This window comes from Vidua chalybeata, chromosome 3, assembly GCF_026979565.1.
Source record: "Vidua chalybeata isolate OUT-0048 chromosome 3, bVidCha1 merged haplotype, whole genome shotgun sequence".
Taxonomy (NCBI): domain Eukaryota; kingdom Metazoa; phylum Chordata; class Aves; order Passeriformes; family Viduidae; genus Vidua; species Vidua chalybeata.
Genome location: NC_071532.1, coordinates 3,245,656 through 3,272,504, shown reverse-complemented (window position 1 = coordinate 3,272,504; position 26,849 = coordinate 3,245,656). Strand labels below are relative to the sequence as shown.

The following is a 26,849-nucleotide window of genomic DNA, read 5'->3' as shown; positions in this document are numbered from 1 at the left end:
GCAAGTTGCATTTAATAACAACAAAAGGGTTGCAGCCAGTAACAAGCCAGCTTGCCTCAAACATTATCCCTTTCTAAAAGACAGACTTAGTGACACCACGTCCAGTTATATCATTCCTTTCACAAAGCAGAACACCCAAATATGACCTCCATGGTTTCTTTTACCTCTTCTCTTTCCTCACCCTATCAATACACTCTATCTTGCTGTGGTGGTATAGAAAGTCAAAAAACAACTCTTCACACTTCTTGCATATAAGGAAAAATAAATATGAACAAGAATTAAGAGTATCATGAGAAGAGGAGCATAATTCCACCTCAACACGTCTTTACCCCCAATGAAAGGTGATCAATTAGAAAAACAAACAAAACATCACTAACAAACAAAACCCAACAAAACAAACAGTGGGACAGATATGAAGATATTACATTGGGAATGACAGCTGCTTACAAACAGGGAATGTGCACAGCAATGTTCAATGTTTTGCTTGTGTGACTTAGGGAAAAAACCCTACATTAAAAGACCTTGAAGGTTTAATTTTAATCTAACAAGAATGGTAATACCACTGCCAAATGAGTGACAAACTTCACTCCCTCTGGAGCAACTGATTCCCCACTTGCCCCACTGTTTGGGCTCTGTTCTAAAGAGCAAGATTAAAGGTGAACACAGACCTCATGTGTGGAAGAAGACCAACCTCATTCTTTCCCGAGGACAAGCATCCACTCTTGTAGGCCCAAGAGAAAACATTATTTTCTTTTAACAGCAAAAGACCAACAAGAAATCTTTCCTGTTCTCATGAAGACATGAATAAGATGATTATTTTGTGGAGAAAGAAGATTGCACAGTTCTTCAGTCTTCTCTCTTTTCTGCTTTACATGGCACAGGATACTCATTTTGGACATGGGCCTTCCAGCTGCTATCAAGTCCTCTATGACACACCCAGAACCATGCTCCATTTGACCTGGGAAGACACAGGAAAGATGCCTTTCTCCTGAACATCTTAGGCACTGAATGCTGTGATCCACTGAGGACACCAAAACATTAAAGTGCATTTCTTTTCTCTTTTTTTTTGTTTTGTTTTGTTTAATGAAACCAGAATGTTTTACACTCGTCCCACACTGCAATTTGAAAACAGACTGTTTTTAATGCTCAACTACAAACGACTTTTGGAACTACATTAACACAACCAGCAATGGAAATTATGGAAATTGTGACAGAAGAAACAGGCTTCCACAGAACTTTCAAGTTGATTAAAGAGAAATGAGAGGTTGGGAGAGACTTTTTACAGTCAAAACACTAAGCAGCACAGAGCATTTCACCAGCAGCAAGATATGGCATGTGGACTTCTATGCTGGAGCTGTCTGGAAGCAATTTCTGGGGAGAGAGCACTGAGGCTGAAAGAGTCTCAGCAGTGCCCCTTAAATGAAAGTCTCGTTGCCACCTCACAGACAGGAGGCTGGGATTATTCCAAACCCTGTGCTCAAAGACCTGCCAAAGAACAGCTGGTTTTCAGTTCCCAGTTCAGACATATTAAAAGCCTGATGTGAATATCTAAAACACTTGTTACCTGAAGCACTTCTTACTTGAAGCATGAACAAAACGGAGGTAGACAGGGCAAAAATTAATCACTGTTGATGAGAAAACCTGAAGGACATCTGACACGTTTTCCCTTGTATGATGAGGAATATTGGCCTTGAAATTAAAATGGGGAAAATCCAGTCTCTATTGATAAAGATGTGCAATGCCCACAGCCTGTAAACATCCTACAACACAAGCACTCTGCACAAATCATCTTGCTTAAAGGATGGATATTGATAAAATCCATAAAGACAGAACAAAGAACTTGTAGGAGAAAGCATAAAATAGCTGATAAAGTAACTTCTCTGCAATGACTAAGAACAGAACTGAAAGAAGCCCTCAGCAGTGCACTGCAAATTCAGGAAGGGGAACACACACAGAGCCTAGGACAGCTCCCAGGCTCCACTGCTTGGATTCCTCTTTCTGGGGGCTTAGCCCAAACAAGACACAACTCCAGTTCCAGAAGACAGGTTTCAAAGTACTGGGACAGAACAAGTTATCTTCTCCAAAGTGAAAGATTTCTCACCTCATTAATTTCACATCACACAGTCAGTTGCTTTACCTGAATCCCACTGAGATTACCTCAACTTAAGCTACAGACAAGCCAAGACTATTCACTCAATGAATTCTATCATGGTCATAATAGATGTTTAAGATAAATCAGACAGAAGAAAACATTGAATTAACTGCCCAGGTATGAAAGGATATGATGAGGGGGTGCTTTCTTTTTGTTTTAACTATTTTTACCACCTTGGTTTTTATTGTGATCCATGTTGTCACCCCCCCACGACTTTTACCATTTAGTATTTATCATAACCACTGCTTTAAAAAAAGAGTCAAAAGGATATGTTAAACACCAAAGATTTAAGTTTAAATCATGGAAAATGAGGATGAACACATTGATACAGGCTTGCAATTTTAATTTTTAAAAGGCCCCTATGGTGGGACTAGCTGCAGATGGCATCATGCTAATGCAAATGGAAAAGAGGGTTTAAAAAAAAAAAAAAAAACAAAATCACTTTAAATAAGTATGAATTCTTACCATACACATGTACATACTTAATAATTTTCTACGTTAGCTCTGTTTGAAATTATAAATCAATTCTGTACTACTAAAAGTTCAGTATGTGCAACATTAACCCGATCAAAGCATTTTATAAATACAAGCTTCTTTTTAGTATTGCAACATACTTCACTACTTAACATAATGAAAAACAAGTTCTACATTTAAAATTCTGCTGTAATAGTTCTATCTGCCAATTAAGACTACAAATGGAAAAATACTTGCTAATCTTTAATGTTTTGAAAATGCAAATATATTTCATTTTTTGAAAAGAAACAATCTTGTTTATCCTACTGGTGCTTCTTTAGACATTTGAAGATACTACACTAACAAAATACAAACTTTGTAGTAAGCTTACAACATGTACTTCTCAGAGGCAAAAATAAAAAAAAAATCTGGTTTGTATTTATGAAGGAACATCCATTTATTATAAAACAAGATAAAAGATATTAGAATTGAGTTGAAACAAGGCAACATTAGAACAACCACTTTAGAGCTTTGTGAACGAAGTGTAGTTTTTAACTTGCAAATCCGGGTGAACGTAGCTCTTAACATGCTGTCCTCTTCTCTATAAATGGGATGAAGTAGAAAAGCAAAGCTTCAAGGTGTAAGGGTTGGAGCCATCTGTGAGGAGACAACACAGAACACACCGTGGGCACAGCTCTCCTGCTGATCCACCTTCCACAGCCTGGCAGTTCATCAGTTCTGTGTGTTGCACACTCACACCCCCACTGGGGTTTGCCCTTTTTACATTGAAAGGGAAAGCTTTTCTGCTGTTACCAACTCTCCAAACTGAGATAAAGCTGAAACTGTGAACAGTGTGTTATCCTTACTATCTGCAAAAGTACCCTGCCCCTAAGGTCCATTATTAAGAAGGTGGACCAAAGGTGTGGGGGAATAGAAAAGATTTAACCTGTTAACACTTCACAGGGAGACAAACTTGTAACAGTTAGGAAGAGGTAGTTTAAAATAATATTAGACACTGGCCTGGATTCAATATTATGTCTGGGAACACCTGGAAAAATTACATTTAATTCAGTAAACTGTCTTTAATTGTTCAGTGCAGATCTGGCCTATTGTGTACTTGTTTAGCAGGTGAACTCACACCACTCTATTCTTGCTAGTTTGGAGCTAAATTCAGCTTGGCTTCACAATTTCTGGTTTCAAAGGAAATGTGCTACAGCAGCAGTAAATTGAGAGCAATGAGCTGAGTAACTTAAAGAATCTTCTGTTCAAGACATTGCAGATTTCTCTATATTTATTGTGAAAGAATCACAGAAGGGTTTGGTTGGAAGGGATCATCTCATTGGATCATCCAGTTCCCACCTCCTGCCATGGGCAGGGATGCCACACACTAGACCAGGTTGCTCAGAGCCCCATCCAGCCTGGCCTTGAACACTTCCAGGGATGGGGCATCCACAGCTTCTCTGGACAACCTGTGCCAGTGCCTCACCAGCCTCAGGGTCAAGAACATCTTCCTAACATCTAAAGCCTAAATCTCTCTGAGTTTAAAACCCTTACCCCTTCTCCTATCACGATCTGCCCATGTCAAAAGTCACTCTCCCTCTTTTTACAGGCCCACTTTTAAAGCACTGAAAGGCCACCATAAGGTCATCCTGGAGCCTTCTCTTCTCCAACCTGACCAACCCCAGCTCTCTCAGCCTTTCCTCACAGGAGAGGTGCTGCAGCCCTCTGATCATGGTCGTGGCTACCAGAACCCTCAACTTCTCCACAGAAAAAAAAAATTCCAGCAGTAAGATCAGGAAAATTTACTTACTTGGGACTCTTATCTGGTAGTGATTAAGTACAGTGAGAGCTTCCACTGCATCTGTCTTACATTCCCATTCCAGCAGACCAGACAGTGTTTTGGCAGAAGCTGTCAAAATGAGAAATAAAAGGGGATCAGTAATGTCTCCTGACAGTGGATACTCAGATCAAAACTGGAATCAAGGAACTTCCCAAACAGGTCAAGTTTTACTTACGTTTTGGGTCAAACACTTTGTATTTAATAAAGCTGAGAACTTCATGATCCTCACATAACTGTCACAAAAATAAAATAAGAGGTAAAACTCCAGCAAAAGTGCACATAAACAAGTTAGCAAAAATTCCAAGTTCCTGGAAGAGACACACAAAAAGGAAGACTCTGACTTTTTAAGAGAGTTTGTAAGAATTTACAGCAAATCATTTAAAAACATGTTTAGACTGGTAACTCTTTGGAATACCATTCTGTAGTATGTAAAACAAGGCTCCTGTATCTGTGATATCACTGCTATCTCCAGAAATGTATTTAAATAATAACAAGTTCTACTTTTTGACATTGCTACTCCAATACAGTAGCTGTGAAGTTGTTCATACAAGGACACCACTTGGGAACCAGAGTTCACTTTCAGACAGAGTTGGAAAAATATATTTTATTGAACTGAAAAAGAACTCACTGAACTGTCAGCAATCTTGCCCCTGCCTCCACTTAAAAGAGACCCAGTATTGCATGTTTTGAGCATCCAGAGTTCATTTAGGATAAAACTGTGCCAAGGGTCCCAGGTGCATGCTTGTCTCCATTCCAAAACATTCTAGCAGGCATTAGAGGGAGTCAGTAAATCCTTTGTGAGTTGTAGTCCTAACTTTCATGTATTTGGCTTTGTGCCTTTTCCTCCAAAACCCACCCAAATTAAGCTCCTCAACTTTATTTTCAAGATTTTGTTTCTCACATTAAAAAAATATAAACAAATAAAATTGAGACAGGAACTCCAGAATTGTAAACATATCCAGATGGGCTAGAAATATATTTTAAGGAACAGCTCTCTTCCAGTGGCTCTGCTACAAACCTCCCAGTTACTTGTTTTTAAAAGCAGCACCATGAAAAGCCAGGACAGAGCCCAGAGAGCAGTGGATGTCAGTCACTCCAAGTGCTTACCTTTACAAACGTTTCCTCAGTCACACACAGGGGAACATTGTAATAGTGCAGCACACAGGAGGGTGGCTGGATGATGTTCTTGGATGCTTGGCCAGCACTGGTGAAGCGATTGTTCTTACTCATGGCAAAATCCTTGTAACTACTCGTGCCGTCCTCCAGTTCAAATATCTGGCTTGGAACTACTGAGTGCTGCTTGGAAACACTGGAATTTAGGGATAAAGTTTCTAAATAATTACAGCTATCATACTTTGCAGATTATTGTCTAACTAGAAAAGAGCTGATGTTTCTTTATAATAATTTGAAATAAATACAGTAAGAATAGGATGGGTTGGATTTGATACCTTCCTTGAAAAATGCAGAAAGAATGGCTAAGACACATTAGGGAATACAGTTTATCAGTGGCCAATTCATGTAATGCCAATATGCTTTATGAATGCAAATAAATAAAATTAAAAATAATAATAAATCTTAGAGTGGTTGGGGTTGAAAGGGACCTTAACCTTAATCCTTAACTCTTCCAACCTCCCTGCCATGGGCAGGAACAGCTTCTACTAGAGCAGGTTGCTCAAATCCCCATCCAGCCTGGCCTTGAACACTTCCAGGGATGGTGTATCCTCAACTCTCTGGGCAACCTGTGCCAGTGCCTCACCAGCCTCACAGTAAAGAATTTCTTCCTCATATCTAACCTAAATTCACCCTCCTTCAGCTGAAAGCCAAAATAAACAGTTGCAAATTGGAAATCATAAGGATAACAGAGAAATGTGATATTGTCCCTTTGAAATCTCATTCCATCTGCCCACTGGTGGACTATTAATCTGATAAAACATATTTACCAGACATTGAGTCTCTTTCCAAATAGCTTGACATTATTGAGATGTGTGACCGCTCTTTCTACAGCGTATTCATCACCCATTTCAACCAGTGCTGTGCCTGGAATAGTCTTCATAAATTTCACCTAAGACAGATAAGGTAAAAAAAACCATATACATTGCAACAAAGAGCTCAACCAATAGTTTTATAAAACATTAGGATATATTTTTAGACAATCTCAGACAGGCTTTTTCCAAAGCATTTGAAAGAAGTACAGCAGTTTCCAAGTTTCTACTCAGTTATGCCTTACCTTCTCAATGTTTCCATACAAGCAGAACAGGTTGAATACCCTTGAGCAGTTCATCTTGAGCTGATGCAACCCACTAACCATGACAACTGACCCAGAAGGATTCCCACCGTGCATGTAAGAGGAGGATGCCTGAGGCAAGGGATAAGCAACGAGTTCTGGAGTGTCCCGAGATCCCATGCGGTACCGGCTTGGCAAGGGCAACAAAGGACCATGGGAGCCTAAGGAGATGAAAGACCATGTTTTTATGTTGTTTGAAATAATTTTCACTGCTTAATCATGCATCAAAGCCCACATACATCATGTATATTTAAAGGAAGGGTAGAAGGTTACAGCAATTGCTGAAAAGTAGATATTCCAGTATTTACATAAATCATTCTCTTCCCTGCAGTGTGCAAAATATTTGAACAAAAACATATTAGAGGAAATAATTAGAATCAACATTCAGAAATATTCCCATCTAGTTGCAGAGCTACATGACACCAAGAAAGAATATTACAATGTCGGGAAAACAAACCAAAAGGAGTGAGACAGAGGTCAGGAGATGATGCAGCTCTTTTTCCCAGAGACATGAGATTAAGTCAGAAGCCTGCCTTTCTACAAAATGCTCCTTTGGAAGAAACAGGAATACTTAAACCCCCACAGTAATGCAAAATTAAGTGATCCTATTTTCCACTATAGATCAAGTTACAAGTTGAAATAGACAATTTCTTTTTTTTTTTTTTCCTTTCAGTGATGAGACACTACTAGTAAGCAATACCTCTGTTCACAGAAAATGTCAGTATTACAGACCAAGGGGAGGATCCCTGTTTTTCTGAGACAAAAATAATGTGAAACTCACATAGCCAAGTATAAAAGGAACCTTCTGTCTTTTTTTTCCCAGCAAAAAGCAGTAATGACAGGCAAAGAATAGTATAGGAAGAGATGGACACATTACTTAAGGTAGAAAGATGTATCAGAAGAGTGAAAAAAGAATATCACTGAATCAAGATGGGACTTGGAAATGCTGGAGATTTGAAGAACCTTTGGAAGGGGTAGGTAGGATGTTAACCTACATTGTAAAATACCATAAATACCTTTGAAAAGAAAGAGGCAAGACAAATCACATTGCACCTGACAGCTGAGAGAGTAAATAACTAGAAAAGTCACATGTGAGTGGGGACATTTGTTTCTTCACCCTGAGGTCTTCGCTCAGCACATGAAAGTGACAGCAGGTCTTGCCTTACAGAAAGCACTGGTAACAAACACAGTACTTTATAGCACTGATTCCAAAACAACATTCCTCTACAGTCACATAGCTGTACCTTTTCTGAATCACCTAAATCAGAAGTGCAAATGCCAACAATTCATAGCTTTGCACGCAAAAACATCAGAGCTCTCTGTTGTACCAAACCACTGATCACGCTATGTTGCCATCTTCTAGAAGAAAACTGCTTTCCCAATCCAGATATCTTTTTCTACCCATTGCCAGGGTGATGGCCACTGAAAGGAAACTTTCTTCCAAGGAATAAACCAGGTTTATTGGGTGACAGGAAGAGGTGAGGCAATGAGTGCACACGGTTTCACTGAACCAGCAGTGTTTCAGAAGACAGACTGACAGCACTGGAGGTGAACTGCTCATGCTGAAGGGAACCACAGCCAAGCATTGATTAAATATTTAGAATTCCACAGAGCATGTAAGAAATCATTACCAGCTGTCATCCCATGTTACTTACCATAGCCATCATGTCTAAAGGATGATGGGTGCTCTCCCAAAATAGCTTGTCTCTGCCGGCCCTTCCCTCTGTCTAACGTGGGAAGGGAAAGAAATCAGTTTAGTATGCACAACCAGGCACTTGATTTCTCCAGTTAAGACACAAAGCTTCTAGTTAAGAAGTGAAAAAGTAATTTGAGTCCTTGTTAATTTTATAAACGATTTCTCATTCACTCTATGTCTAAAAACACAAGCTGTAGCCCTGGGACACCAAAATTAAAAGACTGCCATCTGTATAACAAATTGCTCTTAAGTTGATTGGGGGCAGTGGCCAATGAGGAGATGCAGACATTTAAAGTTTATGGAGATACCCAATAGTTCTCCTAAACAGACACCACACATTAGTATAGAAAACACCATACAGCAGGATTTACCCATGTGTCTCTTAAAACAAATTTGAAATGCAGTACTTTTGAAAGACAGTACCTGAATCATAATATTAGCTTCAACAGCAACACATTTTCAAAGTGGGCTTCTTTCAAGAAGTTTCAGCATAAGCCAACAACAACCTGTATTACATGGTTTCATAATCAGTAAACAGAGAGCATTACATATGTGTACATATATATTTACAGAACACCTACTGATTTATGGGCATGCTGAAAGGATTGTACATTGTGGCATTATCAGCAGCACATAGCAGTTCAACTGAGGGAAAGTATCACTGAGTAATGCACTTAAACAACAGTCAATCCTTTAAGAAAACCCAGTTCTCTAGGATATAAAGTTAAGCAAGGGGTCTACATTAATGGAGGGAAGCAATGCCTCACAGCCAAAGCTGTATTTTCCAATCAGATCCATGATGCATGACAAAAAAAAAAAAAAATCTAAGCTTCCAGATTTCTTTGTGGTAAGCAATAATTCTTTTCTTACAATTAAAAAAAAAAAAAGCCACATTGAGAAGATGGGGCAAGGCATTTATCAGTTTACAACAATTCTCAGGAAATTTAAGTATGACTGCTGAAAAGAGTAACTCCAGCCCAATGCAGTTGGAGGTATTTTCCCCAAAAAAACAGGAACTATTTGATTACATAACAGTGGTAGATGAAAACACATGTGGCACCTTCTGCTCAGGATTTTGAGGCCAGGTTCCAAGTCAGATATTTACTTTGGCAGTAAAATCTGAAGAGAGAGCAGTCCTGAACGCTTTCAAATATATAGAAGAAAGATTACTGTCAAGTTTACTTTTCCACTCCCTTTTCAGGGTAACAGCTCTGGTTCTTGGCTCTAGAAAGCAAATGAGCAGTCAGATCAAGCATTTTGAGCATTTAAACTGTACACAGTAATCATCTTTCAGAAAAATCAGTTTTGTAATTCCATTCTGTGGAACTAATGCTTTGAAACTGCTCACAGTAAAATATAGTCAAGAATCATGTTCTTCAAATAAAGAATTCTGTGAAAAAAAGTTTGACAAATAAGTTTGACAAAGGAGACTTGCACCACCATGAGGAGGTGCAAGTCTCTCCTTGCCCCATGCTTATTCCTTCCTTGTACAAAGCCCCTGGATTGTGCCAGTACAAATACCTGTGTAAACAAGCACTGAAACACGAGAACAGATCTGTGTTTAAAACAATTCTGAAAGGAAAGGTTCTTTATGATCTTGTTTAAGCTTGGGTTCCTTGATTTTTAGTTTTGTTTGTACATCAGGTCCTTGAGTCACTGAGCAAGCTGGTATTACCACCAAAAGAAATGCTCCAAATGACAGTTTGAAATTTCTGAATACTAAGTCAGGTGGGTTTATTTCATTCAATCTAATGCAATATGAGTTTATAGCAGCAAACACTTGTTAGGAAGTTTACTTTAGTGGAGAAAGACTATGAGCAATTTATTACCATAAAGAACTACAAACAGTTCTTAAAAGAAATCATTAGTAAAATGCATTTCCTTCCTAACATTTGAAGGGCAGGTGTGAAATTCTGAAAGGATTTATTGGCATGTCTGTCCTTGGAATGAAATTCCTCTGGGGTAAGATCGTTGCTGCAGTGAGAGCCCTGCAGCTCAGGTCACGCTCTGTTTAAAACCCAAAGAGTGTTGTTGCAAGAGTGAGTTGAAGGACAAATACATAAACTCTTTCAAAGAAAACCCCAACTCCTGGATTACTTTATGAGCAAAACTGCTCTAGATGCCTGTTTTCTCAAGTACATTTTACTGTTCATTCAACCATTTATATTCCCATTGTCCATATAAATGGATGTGGATGATAGTAAACGAAAAATCATACTACATACAATATGTAATGATTGACATAGATATATATATATATATATAAAATACAAGTCTAATTTTTTCCTCTTATGTGTAGTAGGGTGCTTATGTATAGAGAATAGAGACAGTAATAAAAGAAAAACAAAAGAGCAGAGTTCTTGAAAAGAGCAAGCCACACCTATCCCTAAGTTTTTCATTTTCCACTGTTTGCTCAAGTTTGGGGAAGTTTCTGTTCATACAGTCATACGTATCTTCAGACCAATTACATAATGCATTTAGATGCACAGTGTTACAAGTCAGCCTCCAAACACTGCAATGATCAAAAGATACAAGGGTCAAATTAATCCTTTCCATTTTTCAAATTCAAACCTTTAGATTTTTTTCTTGTCCTTGAGTTTCTTCAGAATCCCTTTTCTTTGACTCAAGAATTTGAGAAAAAAATTGAATCCCAATACAAATAGTCATAATCTACAAGCTGCAACCAATACTGTAGCTCCCTTGTTAACTTTTTACAAGAACTTCATTATGAAAAGCCAAGCCCTAAGTTTTTAGTTGTACAACAGTTTCACAAGCCCAGTGTCTCTGCAGAGTTACTCTGAAAGTGCAAATCTCTTGAAACAGCCAAAGCCCTGGTTCTCACGTAGCCTTTGATAAGTAGATACTCTATCTTGGTCACATTGTCTTCACTTTTCTAACTTTACATTGAACATATTATTGTACATAGGTTACTGAACACTGCACTCAGTAGTTACAGATTTTTGGTTATTTTAAAATAAACGCTTAACAGGAGTTAGGCTAGACAGCAGTTTGACTGTACATATATAATCATCGTTTCCACTGACATGAGTTAAGCTCTGAGAATTTTTACAGCTGAGTACTTAAGAGACAAGTATGCCTGTACCAATTATGAATCTCCCTATTTTATTACTTAAGTATAGCTGAGGGGTATTATTATTATTATTTGTATTGCACTGCTCAGTTCCAACTATCTGCATATAAGGATTGAACTTCCCTACTACTAAACAATATTTACATTGTTAAGTCTGAATGCAACTCTCACATACAGCAAGTAATAAAAAGATTACAAAGTCAATGATATCAACAAGAGGTTCTTAATTTTGTAGGATCTCGATTTTTCGGTGGTAATTTTAAGGGAAATAAAACCAGCATACATACAAACTTGAACAGAATGGGTACAGTCTATCATGTTATTCATCCCACACAAATCTGAAGTACTGAAAATGTCCTCCTTTAAAAACTTGTGGTGGTGGTGCATGCAGTATGCAGACAAGGTAAACTGCAAGTCTGAGGTTTTTCAGAGGGTTTTTTTTTTGTTTGGGGTTTTTTATTTGCTGATGCCGATGTGGTGCATGATGAAGTGTAGAGTCAGCCTGCTGAAGTCCTCTATCCTTCTTAATGCCTTGTCCAACATAGGGGAAAAGAGTCCTTTCGAAGGAGAAGCAGTGTGCAAGTTTGTAGTTTATAAGGAATAGTCTGTGCCAGGTTTCCTCTCCTCCAAAGAGAGAGAGCTGCTTGGAGAAATGCAAGTCCTTGAGAACTGCGAAGGTGCTTGGAGGTGTGGGCTCCTTGTTGCACTAAGTGGCTCAAGCACACGGCAGTAGGGGGCACTAGGGCTCAGGGTTAATTCCCTGCGCTGGCACAGCCTCCAGCAGCACTGGCCTGCTTTGGAAGGACTGCTGCCACACAGCCTGACCACGTGTGAAGGGCTGGCATTAGTACAGTCAAACAGCTACAGTGAGAATGGATCACAACCTACCTCGGCGGCCCAGATATGGCTTAGTGTAGTCCCAGCTATCGTTGTCGTTCCTAATGACATTAAGTCGAGTTGGCTGTTCAAATAAAGTAAAAGTGAAAGAGGTTAAGCCTTGACTATATGCTTTTTTTTTTTTTTTTTTGGAGTAAAATTAAAAGAGAAGGTCCAAGCATTACCCTTGCATATTCAATTTTTAGTGTGCAGCATCCTGCATAGATATCCGCTCCATTGAGTGCAGCCTTCGCCTTCTGGGCACAAAACACTGATTCAAACATACACATCATGTTAAGGATCTTTTTCCCCAGGTGTCTCAATTCACATCCCTTTTATCTGATAGGGCCTTTTTACTTTTGTAGCCTGCAGGTATTTCACTATTGTATGTACTACAAGAACTCCACAGACACTTATCACAGTAGTTACTTTACATCAAAAAGGATTAAGTGTACACCCTTTTTAGCTCATTAGACAAAAAAACCCCACATAACTAAAAGAGAGACTTGGAGTGAACAAATACTCATCTTGCCTCAAAAAAATGCAACAGGCAGATGCATGTACCAGGCTCCAAGTTATTTCATATGCTACTCATACTCCAAGATAAGTTTTGTGATTAGCAGAAAAATGTGCCTGAGCCTTGGCACATCACAACCCATGACCTCACCCATACTCAGTAATATATGGTGTCAGAAAGCCTGAACTTTGCAGCAGAACAGACCTTTTGCACCATGGCTTGATATAATTTCATGACATTTTAGAAGAAGTCCAAAACAACAGAATGTGCCTTGGTTTTACCACATTCCTGCAGCCCAGCCTCTTCCAAAGTGACACAGGTTCACTGTGGAACTTAAAAATTAGAAAAGTTAAGCTTCCCAGACCTATGAGAAACTGACACTGGCCAGAATTGCACAAGTAATGGGTACTTCAAGTAGCATCTAAATATGAGCAAATTTTCAAAGTTTTCAGGTAAGGCTTTTATTGAAGCTCACTTTCCTTACCACCCCCAACTGTTCACATTGCTGCTGCATTACTTCACTCACATTTGTGAGTTTTCTTTCAATTGCTGGCTGGTTTCATTTTCAATAAAAGGCATGCTGCAGAATTTAATTCAAAGGACATAACTATGGTCGTTTCTGAGTGTGTGCAGGACCCTCCCCACAACTTCCCAAATCTCTCATAAGATGAAGAATAATCCCCAATTGTGCAAGTCATCTGATCTGACAATTCCATTTATGACAAACTTAACACATACAGTAAGTCAAATTATTGTCTGTTAGGACACACAGTTTAAGTTTTCTACATAGATAAATAGCAATTTAACTTTAGCAAAGTTCGATTTAATAGAAGTTAGGTAGTTCCCTTTGCCTGGAAAATCATCAAGGCAGCCATCACATTGGCAGCATCTGAAATCACAAAGTAATGCAAAATAATTTGGCAAATTTTGCCCAGATAACAGCTAAAAAAAATTCATGTAAATAAAGCTTTAGAAGAGGGCTGTCAGAGTTTCATTAATTAAGGCCTAATCATATCAGACTTTGGACTTCACAAACCACAGCAACACACAACAATTCTGAACATTCACCCCAAGAACAACTTAAGACTGCAAATAGAGTAAACAGCAGGATAATAGAGCAGGGAATTTCTTCAACACATAACGCCCAAGAATCAAGGTCAAGGATGCCTAAGTTGGTCTTTGCTTTATAAAGTCAAAATAATAAGATAAGCAGAACATACTGGGACTATTTTAGAAGAGTCTGAAGAAGACAAACTGCACCTCTGCAATCCTTTACCCATTTCTTGAGTATCAACACAGGCAGAAGCCATGAGACTTTTGTGTATAAAGGTGCATGTAAGGGGTTGTCAAATCTATGATATAATTCATGTCTGCAATTATTAGGCCTGAGGGACTATAAACATGGCTATCAACCACTCTTGATAATGCCATTTTCCTAATAAGATGAAATGTGCAAGTACTACTTTGTCTTATAGACAAAAATTAGAAGTTACCATGTCTTAGACAGAAATGAAGAAATCATTTGGTCTCAAAATCACACAGACTTTTTCTGACATTTCCATGTTAAACCCATTTGGAGTCAAGAACCTACAGAAAAAAAAATCACACTCAAAAAGGATATTCAACCATGGCTTGTATTCCATTTCTCTTGAATATAACAATGCGCTGAACTTTTCCAACAGGGTTGCACACAGTGTACAAAACATCCTAAGGAAGAAGAAAAAAAAAATTTTAGTCAGATGTGAAATTCCAATCACTTTTGGTCAACAGAACATTTTCTTGCAGTGGCATTTAAATGTCAAAGAGCAAAAACAAAAGGCTTGTTAACTTTCAATTTCTTATTTTCCCCTCTATAATTAATACAGCCATGATTGGATTTTTCAGTCAGATCAGTAATGATGTTGTTTTACAGATCAGGATACTACAGGCAATGAAATCTGAAATACAGGAAAAGACTTCCATAGGAAGTACTCATGCAAATACTGGTTTAACAAGTATCTTCAACTGTGTTAAAACCCAGTAACTGCATCCATGTCTCAAGCTCAGCTACCTTTGAAGCATTGCCCTGCAGCAGTTCAACCACAGCTGAGAGACAAAGTGACACTTGTAACACATTTCATAGGTTTCCAGCAGCTGAGCTCCTGTTCTTAGAGAGACTAACCAGGAATAGTTCAAAATGTAAACTTAGCTTGTCAAAATGAGAATTTCAACAGTTTTCATTCACCTGAAGCAAGTCGGTGCTATGCTCCTTCCTTTCTTTTTATCTAAACCAAATACCTCCAAAATGGTCATTCCAAGATCTTGGTGGACATCCTCAGGTTTATTTGGGGGTCAAGAGGGAGAAGTGGCAAAGGAAGTAGGTATAATATTTATTATACCTACAATACCATCTATAAATATTATGTTTTGCAGAGTGGAGGAGCAATTGGGAGGCAAAGGAGTAGGGGACATGTGGATTTCTTAAAAACTAAAACAGACACAGCCCACACAGCCTGAACCCATAAAAAATAAGACCTGTGAGATTTACAGCACACTTGGCAGCACAAAAGGCTTCCCACATCTCTCCTGTTTCAGAGAAAAGCTTCCTAGAAACTTTCTAGCTCCAGGTAACATTAATTTTCATAGGACTTTCCTTCACAGCGACTTAATTAAAACCAAAAAAACTGTCTTTCAAAATGTAAGGTCTACTCAAAATCCTACCAGTGTCATTAACCAGCAGTCACACACAGAGCTGGTTTTTTTCATTGTCTTTCATAATTCAGCTATTTTATATTACCAAATCAATCAAGTGGTTCCCAGACACAGTAATGAGGGCTATTTATTAAGAATTTAAGGACTTATATTATATACATATTAGAATATCATAATTCAGTTACCAAGGTACACCTCACCTTCCTCATGCATGTGGGAAAGTCTCTTTGAACACACAAATCCCTGAAAAAGTTCTGCCCACAGGTAAGGAAACAAGGAAACTGAACTTCAAAGACCTGTACATGACATCTTGGGCAAAACTTTTCAAAACACCAATGCCCCTATCACATAGGGAAGAAAAGCAATTAGGAATTAAATACAGTTAATTTGCTCTTCTTGCCCTTTGCTGTTACATCCCACAAAAAAGCAAAAAATGTTCTGTGAGAGAAGCTGATCACAACTGTAATTTTAGAACAATTCTGCTTCTGTCACAAGATGCCTTTGAACAGACCAATGTCTCCCCAAAAACTCTTAAAACTTTACAATAGTTTACTGCAGATATTCAGACTTGCCACTTAAAACTGGTTGCAATTTTTCATCTCTTTTTTCTAACTGTAGTTCAAATTTAAGAAGAGTATTGAAGAGGAAGAAGTAGTATTGGGCTTTGTGCCTTTTTTTTTGAGGGGGAAGGATTTTTTTTTTTTTTTTTCCTTTTGTTGGGGGTGGGTTTGTTAAATAATGCAGACTTGGCCTGAGGCATTCTTAAATTAACTGGTTTTTAACCCACAGGACAAGTGCAAAATTTGTATTTTTCTCACCACATTTTTAGCTGTTAAGGGCACAGCTGCTCTCCCCAGTTGCTGTGACCACACTGCCTTCAATGAGCTGTGCTGCTTGCCAGAAATGCTGGAAATGTGCCTGCTCCTAGCACTCATTTGTATATTCTAAAGAAACAGCTGGGGGCAGAGGGAAGGAAGAGGTTAGGGGTGGGTTGTTTGTTTTTAAAAGGGAGCTACTGTGCCAGAGGCTTCATCCTCAGAATTCCCATGGAATTCTCCTAGCCCAGAACCAGGCTTCTGCTCCCACTTTCTTCAAGCATCCACCTTCAACGCAGCAGCTCATGCAAGGCAAATTTAAAATGCATGAATGAAACAGAGTTTCCAAAATATGTATTACAGTCACGTGCAAAGAATACTTTAATTCAGTCAGTGGATTGTTCACACAGCTCAGAGCAGGTTTGTTTTTAAACACTAAAAAGCAACTCATACCATGGCATGCTTTTCTATAAAGAAAACTAACAGGAAAAACAAAATTCATCACTCACTGATGAATCAACAGACAAAAAGCTATCCATACTCTTCAAGACAGTGAAGCAGAAAGCATGATGTGGAACAGACTACTTGAGGTAATTTCAAGAATACTAAGTTGCAGTCAATTTGCTCTCATAATGTACAGAACATTAAATAAAGCTTAATGCTTGCATTAAGTTACTTGGTTCCACACACCCCAAACACTTTGACTGATCCATACCATTCTACATCCCTAAGAAAAGGGACTCATACTTGTATCATAGTCCACAATTTTAGATTTTTTTCCTGAAATAGTTCTGTGCAATTTAACATCTATTATAAAATCTCCTATGAAAAATAAAAGCATTTAATGCATGATAAAACATAAATGCTTAAATAACAACAACAACAAAAAACCCGTGTCTTAAAAAACCATGTATGTGTGCCATTAATAAATGGCAATAAATGAGGATGCAACTGTATAAATGGTACAACTTGAAATACTAAAAAGGAAAATATGTTGGCCCAAATAAAAGTGAGGAAGATTCCGTCAAACTGGAGTTGATCATCAGAAGATAAAGGTTTCACCTTTCCACAAAGGAAATACTTAAGAAGGACTGCAATAAAATAACCCTTCCCTACTGGAAAAAGTCCTTGCTCTTTAAACATACACCACTCAGAGCCTAAAGGCTCAATAACAATCTTGATGTTGTGGCAACACATTTGGAAATACTCCAGAAGCATGCAGCAACTTAAGCATTTCAAAATCCTCACTTCCGAAGTCTCCAAATGTATTGCAAAATATCTGTATGAGACTGAATCATCTTGAAAAACCTTTATTTAAGAACATGTGTGTTACCTACGTGAATATACAAAAAAATAAACAAAAGAAGAAGACGAAACATACCACTGTAATTGGGTAGAGAGGATTCTGAATTGACAACAGGAGAACTTTATTCCCACCGGATGGGTCATCAGTGTTCCCCGGCCGGGTGATCCTCTTGCTTGTGGAGTAGTTGAAGAAGGCCTGCTGCCCAGCAATGTACACAGGTTCATCTGCTGCAAATGTCACACATTTCTTTGCACTCTCCACGTTTTCAAACTCCACCAGAGCCTGGCGCTTGAACGGCATCATCATGACGTAGCTGGTGAGGGAAACGGCACACTAAGGTTTCCTGCTCACTCAAAGCAACACCCAGGGCCCATGATGGTCATTCATGGCGTGTTTTTCTCCAAACAATTCCTAACAAAGACATACCATATGGTTCCAAACTTCTCAAGAGCTTCCACGAGATCTGCTTCCACGACAGATTCACACAGCCCTCGGACGTGGACGACAGGAGAAACGGAGACTTTGTGATGACTTCCCCCAGCATCCTAGCAACAAAATGACATTTTAAAATTCAACACAGAGCAAGGAACACTCCTATCATTAATTAAAATTAAATACTTGGTAGACACTACACTGGATCCAGAAGCAGCCATCTAAATGAACAAGCTAAGCATGTGTTAAATAATTTAACTTTTCTTTCCAAACGGATTGCCAAGTTCAGTTGCTGAAGTCTACTTAAAATAAAAAGCTTTTCAGATTTAATTAATTTGTTTGCACACACAGGATTTTTCTTGTATTAAAAAAAAAAAAAGCAGCCATTTAACACTGATTGAATTGCAGGAGGTCTTACACACACCTAATTCATTAGGAGCATAAAAAAAAATTAGGACATATCCAACAGCTAAAATATTTCTGACACTCTGCTTGCTGATGCCGTTTTTTTTTTTTGAGACAGGCTGGGAGAATAAAAAAGCAAGAACAAATGAGGGCCATCCCTCCTTGTAAACTGAACACAAATTGAGAATTTTTCCAACACTCCACAATGCAAGAAAATGCCAGCTCTGGATTATGGTTGAAATAAACCCAACCTGCCTTCTAATTCTGAACACACATGTTTTTAAAACCTCACAATTTCTGTACATATGGGGCTCTTTTCACCCCAAGGCTGACTACCATTAATGGATCCAGACATCACACATTAGCACACAGAATTCCCACCATATTTTTCAGAGCTACTTTCAGACAGGCTCAATTCTGTGCAACTGAAGAACTGGGATTGGAATCAGCTCATCTTTCCATGAAAACCCTGAAGTAAGGCTGAAATTTACCTTAAATATTCTAGGACATGGAGGGTAAAAAAAAAGAAAAAAAAAGGTAATCCAAAAATGAGAGATGATAAAAAAATATTAGAGATAATAAATAAAGGGCACACTAAAATATACTGCAAATACCCAGCATCCAAATTTCGTATTTGTAACAGCAGTGTGAAGTTGATGTACTCAAATTTAGTGACAACATCAATGTGTTCCATCTAACAGATCAAGTCTTGTTGATTTTTCACTTAAGCAGCAGCACAACATCTTCTGGAACTTGAGAGAGATTCTCATTTGTAGCACAAAGGAGCATTGAGCTCCAATAGTAACCACAATGATTGCTACTACTGTTAGACATTCCTCTCTTCTCTGTCCATTTGAACTACAGATGCCAGGAAAAAACACATTCCAGATAACTACAAATTGAGTCTTGTGTGTTTAACTCCTGTGGTTCCATGTACAGTTCTCACTGAGCAATTACAGATTTTTTTTTTTCTTTACATCAAGGAATTGACCACTGAATCAAAAGCCAGCACTTCAGGCTTCCTCAGATGTCAGAACAATCAGCTGTGTAATATTTTAAGCTTACCTTACATTTTGTGTGTTTGCAGTACAAAAGCATTTTAAGAGGCAACACATTTCTTTGAATAAGAACTGTGGCAATGCTGGGAAAACACCTCTGGTGATATTTGTGTAAGTTACCTTGTATCCTGAATCAATCAGCTCCGGTGTACAGCAGGAGCAGTGATCAAAGTAGTCACAAAAGGTTAATACTTTGAACTGCAAATGCTTAGGCAATTGCAGAAGGAACAGAACTACAGGAAGATTTTATTTTCAGCTTACATGTTATTTTATTTTCAGCTTACATGTTCTTAACCCACATGCACACTTTTCAAAGCTGAAAAAAGCACCTGAGGAAATCTTCAAGAGAAAACTAACTTTTTCCTGCAAACCCTATTACTCTAAGATGTTGAAATAACAGGCACCTTTACTTTATTTACAGTCTACAGAACAATCAAAAATGATTACATCAATTATTCATTGCCCTGCATACTTGCTACTATATTAAGACCCCAGTTAGTGCCACGGGGATGCATTTCCCTTTAGGTTTCTTTAATTCACTCAAGAAATCCTGTCTAATATTATTTCTGTCTAATCTCATGGTGAATACAAGCAATGATTTGCTCACTGAAGCAGACTCACCACAAGGAATAGTTAGTAGCAACTTAGTACTTGCTACTCACTACCTTTTTGAACTAATACCTCCATAAATCACATCAAGCTTTTCAGAGAATGGATACTCAGAAGAATATTTTGCTCTCCCTCCCCTTCCCAGCTCAAACTTCTGGTTTAGTTTCAGTTCATGCTTCTTTGTTATGCACATTCCTTTGTATTTTTATCTACTAGCAGGTACTAGTAGATACAAATCTTTCCAATAGTGCAAATTGTCTCGAAAACTAAGACTTTTGCATCTTCAAATCCGTTATCCATGAGTTACATGAACACATACAGGTGTCTGCAATTCTGCAGAGTATCAACAAATACAAATTTTGATTTCTGTTATCATTAAAGCAATGTTTGGCTTTCCAATCCCAATTTCCTTCTCCCAAAACATCATACAGAAGGTGTTCTTTTAGCAAGACTTAGCAAGAGATTTAGAAAGAACAAAAAATTGCCATTATAGCAACCTGCACAGAAGTTTGAGAAGCATGGAATTAAAAAAAAACCAAAAAACTCCCCTAAAACAAAGACAGAAAAACAACCCACCCACCCCCAAAAAAATCCCAAACACAAACAAGTGATATCTCAGCCACCTGCCATGAAGAACTTAAGGACATACCTACAGAGAATTTCAGAACCACTTTTATTCATATAAAACCACTAATTTTGGTGGCCAAATCAGAGGGTCTCTGCTTTACTCCAAATAGTTTCTGGCCAGCAGCAGTGAATGGTAGCACAAGAACCAAGCACAAATCAGTGCCAAGCCAGGCAGCCTCAAACTGATGCTCACAGAGCACAAGGGTTGGTGAAGGATGGGGACACGTGCCACAGGTAGATATTTGGGTGCAAGGAAAGTCTTCAAAAAGGGCAGACACACATACTATTGTCAAACAAGTTTTGCAGCCACAGAGCTGCAGTATCAAGCAAATCTGGAATGACCCTGGACTTCAGGAGAACTAAAACCATGAGACCACATGAAAAATCAGACGTGTCTGCAGAGTGTAAAGTATGCAGCTAAGGTCAGAACATTCACAGCTCATCCAACTGCTGCTGGAATTTCTCCCCAGACAAGAACAATGCAGGATTTTGACCAAGATCTCACAGCTACTGTATCTTGAAAGCTACATGTGCTACAGTTGGCACGCAGACAAAGGTTACATCAAAGCATCTGCTCACACACTGACTAACAACCACCAGTATTTCTCTGCCTACAAAGGAGTCTTTCAGTAATTCAGCTCCCAGGAGAGCACAAAAGCCCCATGCAAAACTCCAACACCACACTTGCACTCGACCAAAGCCAGGAGAACAGAGTAGCCAATGTACTGTACCATTAATATATATACATATATATATATATGTATATCTTAAGGGGATTTGAAAGCTCAATAATGATTTCTTGAAGAATCACTAGGCTGGACAGAAAATGCAGTTAATTTAAATAGATAATGGAACAGGCTTCCTGCTCAAGACCAGTAACAAGGACAGAAAAGGTTGTCCTCAAGAAAGAAACCAGGAGCATAAAAATCCTTACCCTGAAACAAAGCTGAGGCACAAAGGGAAGCACTGACATATCCAAGCAGATGAAGTACAAACAAGTGACTTCACATACCTAAGACTGCAACAGAAGCAGCTTCAAAGAACAGCTGTGGCATTTTAACATCCATTTTTTGGTGACCTACATACCTCTAGACAACATTTGAAACATATCAATGATTTCTTGCCAACTAATTACAGTTTGCCACTCCAAAGAGAAAGAAAGTCATCATGGGCTGTAGGATGATGCCTGTCTTGCTCATCAACTCCAGATTAGAATTTTCTCACCAACTGTTTGCACAAAAATGTGTCCTTTATCCTTTCTCCAGTCAGACACTTTCCAGTCAGTAAACTCATATTAGACCTATTAATTTGTACTACCTTTTTTTGAGCACCTCTTTCTTTGTCTTTTCACTAATTACCTCCTCCATCTCTCTTTTTCCCCCCCTCACTCTAAAAGGATGGCACCACTTCTTATTCCCTCTGCCAAGTACCTAAATATACTCTTATTTAGCTTCTCACCTTATTCACTCTCAACTTTCTCCTCTCTCTGCATCCCTCTTAACTGGTCTGAAATTTGTTTTACAGATACAACAGGACTGGTGGTGGGTGGGGGGAAGTGTCTCAGAAGAATCAAGCAGACAAGACTAAGTTAAGGATCCACAGCAGTGGAAGAATGTATCAGTTTTGTACAGCCTGGATTTGTGATTTTTTAATTGTTGTTGGTTGGTTTAGGGGCCTGGGGGGCAGGGCTACAAAGAAGAAGGGGGTTAAGATTATTCACACCCCATACTCTGGAAGGTTTTGTATTGGATGAGGACTTTAGGTATCATTTCTCACTGTTTAATGCATCTCTACCACTGTGTCCTTTCAATGATTTCAACTGCTACAGAAAGAAATACCTGCACCATGACCCCTTCTGCTAACCCTGAACTTGACCTGAAATTGTCAGGTATTTGGAACATATCATTGTCCCAAGTCCCTTTCAACTGAAACAGTCTATTCTATTTTCCTCTCTGCTCATGGCAATCTGAATATCCTTAAAAATATGTAAATAAATAAATAAATAAACAAAACCAAGCAAACACCATCCCAAAAGAAAACCCTACACAACACAACATCATCAGATCAGCCTGGGATACTGGAAGGAGAACCAGCCTGAAGGTAATATTTTGGATTTTTTTTTTTTTTTTTTGAAGGAGAACAAAGGAGGGAAGATGATTTACATTTACTCAAAAAACAGCTTCTAGGATGGAGTTCATTTAAAAAATGGACTGCAAAATAGGTGATCTGAACTCGTTGCATTTAGGTGCTGTTACCACACTGCCTGTGTTAGACACGAAGCAACTGAGTTGCAAGGAGAGCTGCTTTCCTTTTAGCACCCAGGAGGTTTCAGCAGGGTGGCTGAGAAGGTGCAAGATCACATCCCTGTTTTACCTTGCAGCAGCTGATAGCTCTGTTTGTGTATTTAGACACCACATCTCACTTCCCCAACTGTAAGAACAGGGATAACAGATCTTCCTGACTTCACAAGAATGCTTAGGAGTAGGTATGTCAGAGACAGCGAGGGAAGTGAATGCTACAGGTGGTATAAATATGACATTAATCCATAAAACCAGCATTTAAGGGAGGGACAGGGGGTGGAGCTGAAAGGCCCTCAAAATTCCCTTAAACACAGCTCTCAGCCCACATTTATCCCAGTGTCCTGACCCTCTGCTACACTGCAATTCTGATTCCTCTGACAGGGCTTCACCACCACTCAACACTGCTTCTGCAAAGGTCATTCTTCCAAATCACACTCTCTCCCACCGAATACTTCTGCAGGAACACATCCTGCTCCTTCCATGGTCAACATCCTGGTCTGTTCCTGGCTCCTCAGCCTGGAGATGAGCCATGAAGGAGAGGATAAACCTCTGGCTTACGAGAAGTGTCCCCACAAGTGGGAAACAGAGGAAAATAAAGAGCAAAATAAATGCTGGATTCCTTCTGGCTCTCACATAGAGATTTCTAGGCACCCTTTTCAAAAAATCAAACTAAAACAAACCCCACAACAACAAAAGACACAAAACAAAAAAATAGAGGCATGAAGGGCTTCTTCAGCCAAATGCAACAATCCCAGAACAGGAAACTGCCACAATAATAAATACAGCCCAGGAGGGTGACCCCACCAACCTGCCAGAGGAGTCCTAGCACAAAAGAGCTTTTTAAACAAGGGCATAAAACCCATATGAGTGTACAGTTCCCTGATATTTCAGTGCATATGTGAAGGAAAAATAAATAAAAATTTTAAATAATTTAAAAATAATTTTAAAAAACCCAAACACCCAACAAATCATAAGAGTGCCAGACTCCTATCACTCTTTACCCTGATCATCCATTTCTTATCATCATGTCACCATCATTTCCCATTTCTCCTCCTAATTACCCATTTGCTATAGTTCCTCCTACTTATTTTTCTGCTCTCTTCTAAGGAATCCAGGACACTTACACTTCTTCCCTCCTCTCAGCCTACCTTCATCTTGTATGTCTCAACCACATACAACTTTTATAAGCTGAGAGCATTTCCCTGCAGAGGAACGAGTAAGATACGTCACAGAATACGTAAGTTTCCTGCACATTTCTGTAGCTGTTAGAGAGAAAAAAACATGAAAATTCACATTAACTAACTCAACAGAAGTGGGCATTTTGCTATTAAAAGCTTCACATAAAATTACTAACAACAGCACTTGTTCATTCACTTTTCATAACCCCTTTGATACTACAGCTTATGCTTAAGAAAGCAGTTTCATTTCCAACATCACGACAACTCCTGCCTCTCCAACACTGAATCTGTGAATAGTTTTACTAATAAATTGTCAATGACACAACCAGGTGCTGAAAACCCCCCATGTTCTGGACTTGCTACACATTTGTTTCAGTTTCTTTACTCACAAGCCTCACCACATGCCATACTTGAGATCCAAAAGGTGAAGTTACGTACGCCATGCTCTCATTACCATGAAGGGTAAACTTGGATAAACTGAGACATCATGAAGACACTCTGAGCCAGAGCCCAGAAAGAAGGAAAAACAGAAATATAATAACTAGTTGATTGCATAAAAGTGCAGAAAAGAGGAAAGGCAAAAGCAGAATCTCCTTTCTACTTGAAACACTCACTGCATGGCGTTCAGCTCTCCTACATGACAGACTTTCCAGATAATTTAAGTAAGTATAAGGATTTCTTTCAGCACTGGCCTTTAAGACAGAGCACATTACTAAGTCTTGACTGCAACAGAGATGCTCTGTCACAAGTAACTTGAGAGTTAAAACAGTTCTCTCTGGAAATTTATTTTGTTACTGTTTATCAGGAAACTTTTGTAATAATGTGCTGCTTTGGGCTGGGGTAAGATTAATTTTCTCCACAGTAGCACGGGCTGTATTTTGGATATGTACTCGAAACAGTGTTGATAATACAGAGGTTTTCCTTGGTGCTGAACAAGAATCAAGGCTTTCTCTGCTTCTCCTGCAGCTCCACACGTGAGCACAGCCAGGACAGTGACCCCAAGTGACCTAAGGGATATCCCAGACCCTATGAAATCCTGCTCAGCATATAAAGTGGGGAAAGAAGAAAGGAGAGGAGGATTTTCCTCACTTGTACCCTTTTGATTCCCTCCCCCATCAGCCCAGGCAGGAGGCAGCTGTGCAGTGCTTGGTTGCTGGAGAGGGTTAAACCACGACAAATTTACCAGGCACCTTCTCTTGCAATAGATTTAACTGATGGAGAAATGGTAACAGCAAATGCTCCCTCATTAACTCATCCCAGTGACAAGCAATTTCATTTTAACAAATCACAAAACGGGTATTCCAAATTTCAAGCTTTGACATGAAATCAATGTTTTCTTGATTTGGCTTGTTCAAGTAAGAAACAGAAAGAGCCATCAAGGAGAAAAATGGTTGCAATCAGATGGACAATTAGTTAGATAAGGAATCAAACAGGAGACAGAAAAGTCTCGTTAGCTCAAATTTATGGGTCAAGGACTACCTTGATACTCAGATGCAAATTCACGAGAAAAAGGTACACAGCAGAAGAAAAAAAAAAAAAAAAAAAGCGAACCATGGTCGTGTGGTCGTGTCCGTGAGGTAGGGAGAAAGCAGAATTAGAAATTAATTTTTAAAGGAGGCAATGGTTAAAGATCAGCCTTATCGCCGTACGGCGCCAGACACAAAGGTAGAAGGGAGGATGAAAGAAACCCTCGGCCGCGGTTCCAGCCCCCGCCGCCGCCCCCCCGCTCGGTGTTTCTATAGTTACGCTCAGCAACAGGGCCGGCACAAAACTTGCAATGGCGACACCCCGAAAGGCACCCAGCTGCCCGCGGAGCAGCGGCGATCCCGGAGCTCCCAAAGCCACATCCCTCACACCCATCCACCCCTCAGGCTGCCGGCTCGGCCCACGCCCGGGGGCGCTGAGGAACGAGCGCACGCCGGCGGCGGGCAGCGCGGAGCGGCGCAGGGACCCGGCCCGGAGCCCCCGCCATCCCCACCCCGCCGGAAGCGCCTCCATGCCTGGGAAGCGGGCAGAGGGCCCCGACCCCGGGAAGGCCGCACGGCCGTGGGCAGCCCCCGACCCTGCCCGCGGGGCAGCGCCGGCGGCGGTCGCGGCCTCGCCCGCGGTAGGGGCGGGGCGGGGCGGGGACGGGTCCCCTCCCCCTGCCGGCAGCCTGAGGGGAGCCGCCCCCTGCCCGCCGGCCCCGCGTCCCTCACCCCGCCCGAGAAGCCTCCGCCGCCGCCGCGCGATGCGGGGGGCTTGTCCCGCCGGCCGTCGCTCTCCTCCGCGCCGCTGTACTCGATCTCGCCTTCCTCGGCAGCGGCGCTGGGCTTCAGCCGCTTGGCCTGGCTCTCGTAGGCGCCGTCTTCCTCCTCCTCCTCCTCTTCCTCCTCGTACCGCTCTCCGGACGACGGCGACGACATGTCCGCGGGAGGGAAGGGGCGGCCGGCGGGGGAGACGACGCGGGGACGGAGCCGGCGGCGGCACCGAGCCCGAGCGATGCTCTGTGTCCCGGCCCCCGCACACGGCCCCGCCTC

General features: G+C 40.0%; 1 protein-coding gene across 1 annotated transcript; it reads right to left on the bottom strand.

Moving 5' to 3' along the window:
* Positions 1 to 2,478: 2,478 nt before the first annotated feature.
* HNRNPLL (heterogeneous nuclear ribonucleoprotein L like) lies at positions 2,479 to 26,835 on the bottom strand. Its single transcript, XM_053939249.1, has 13 exons — positions 26,529 to 26,835; positions 18,148 to 18,266; positions 17,797 to 18,034; positions 14,531 to 14,616; positions 12,578 to 12,674; positions 12,405 to 12,477; positions 8,385 to 8,456; positions 6,673 to 6,890; positions 6,386 to 6,507; positions 5,553 to 5,754; positions 4,621 to 4,678; positions 4,416 to 4,514; positions 2,479 to 3,262 (listed from the first exon to the last, which is right to left on the bottom strand). Exons 1-13 carry the CDS (start codon positions 26,733 to 26,735, stop codon positions 3,207 to 3,209), a joined length of 1,647 nt encoding a protein of 548 aa, XP_053795224.1. The 5' UTR covers positions 26,736 to 26,835; the 3' UTR covers positions 2,479 to 3,206.
* Positions 26,836 to 26,849: the final 14 nt, after the last annotated feature.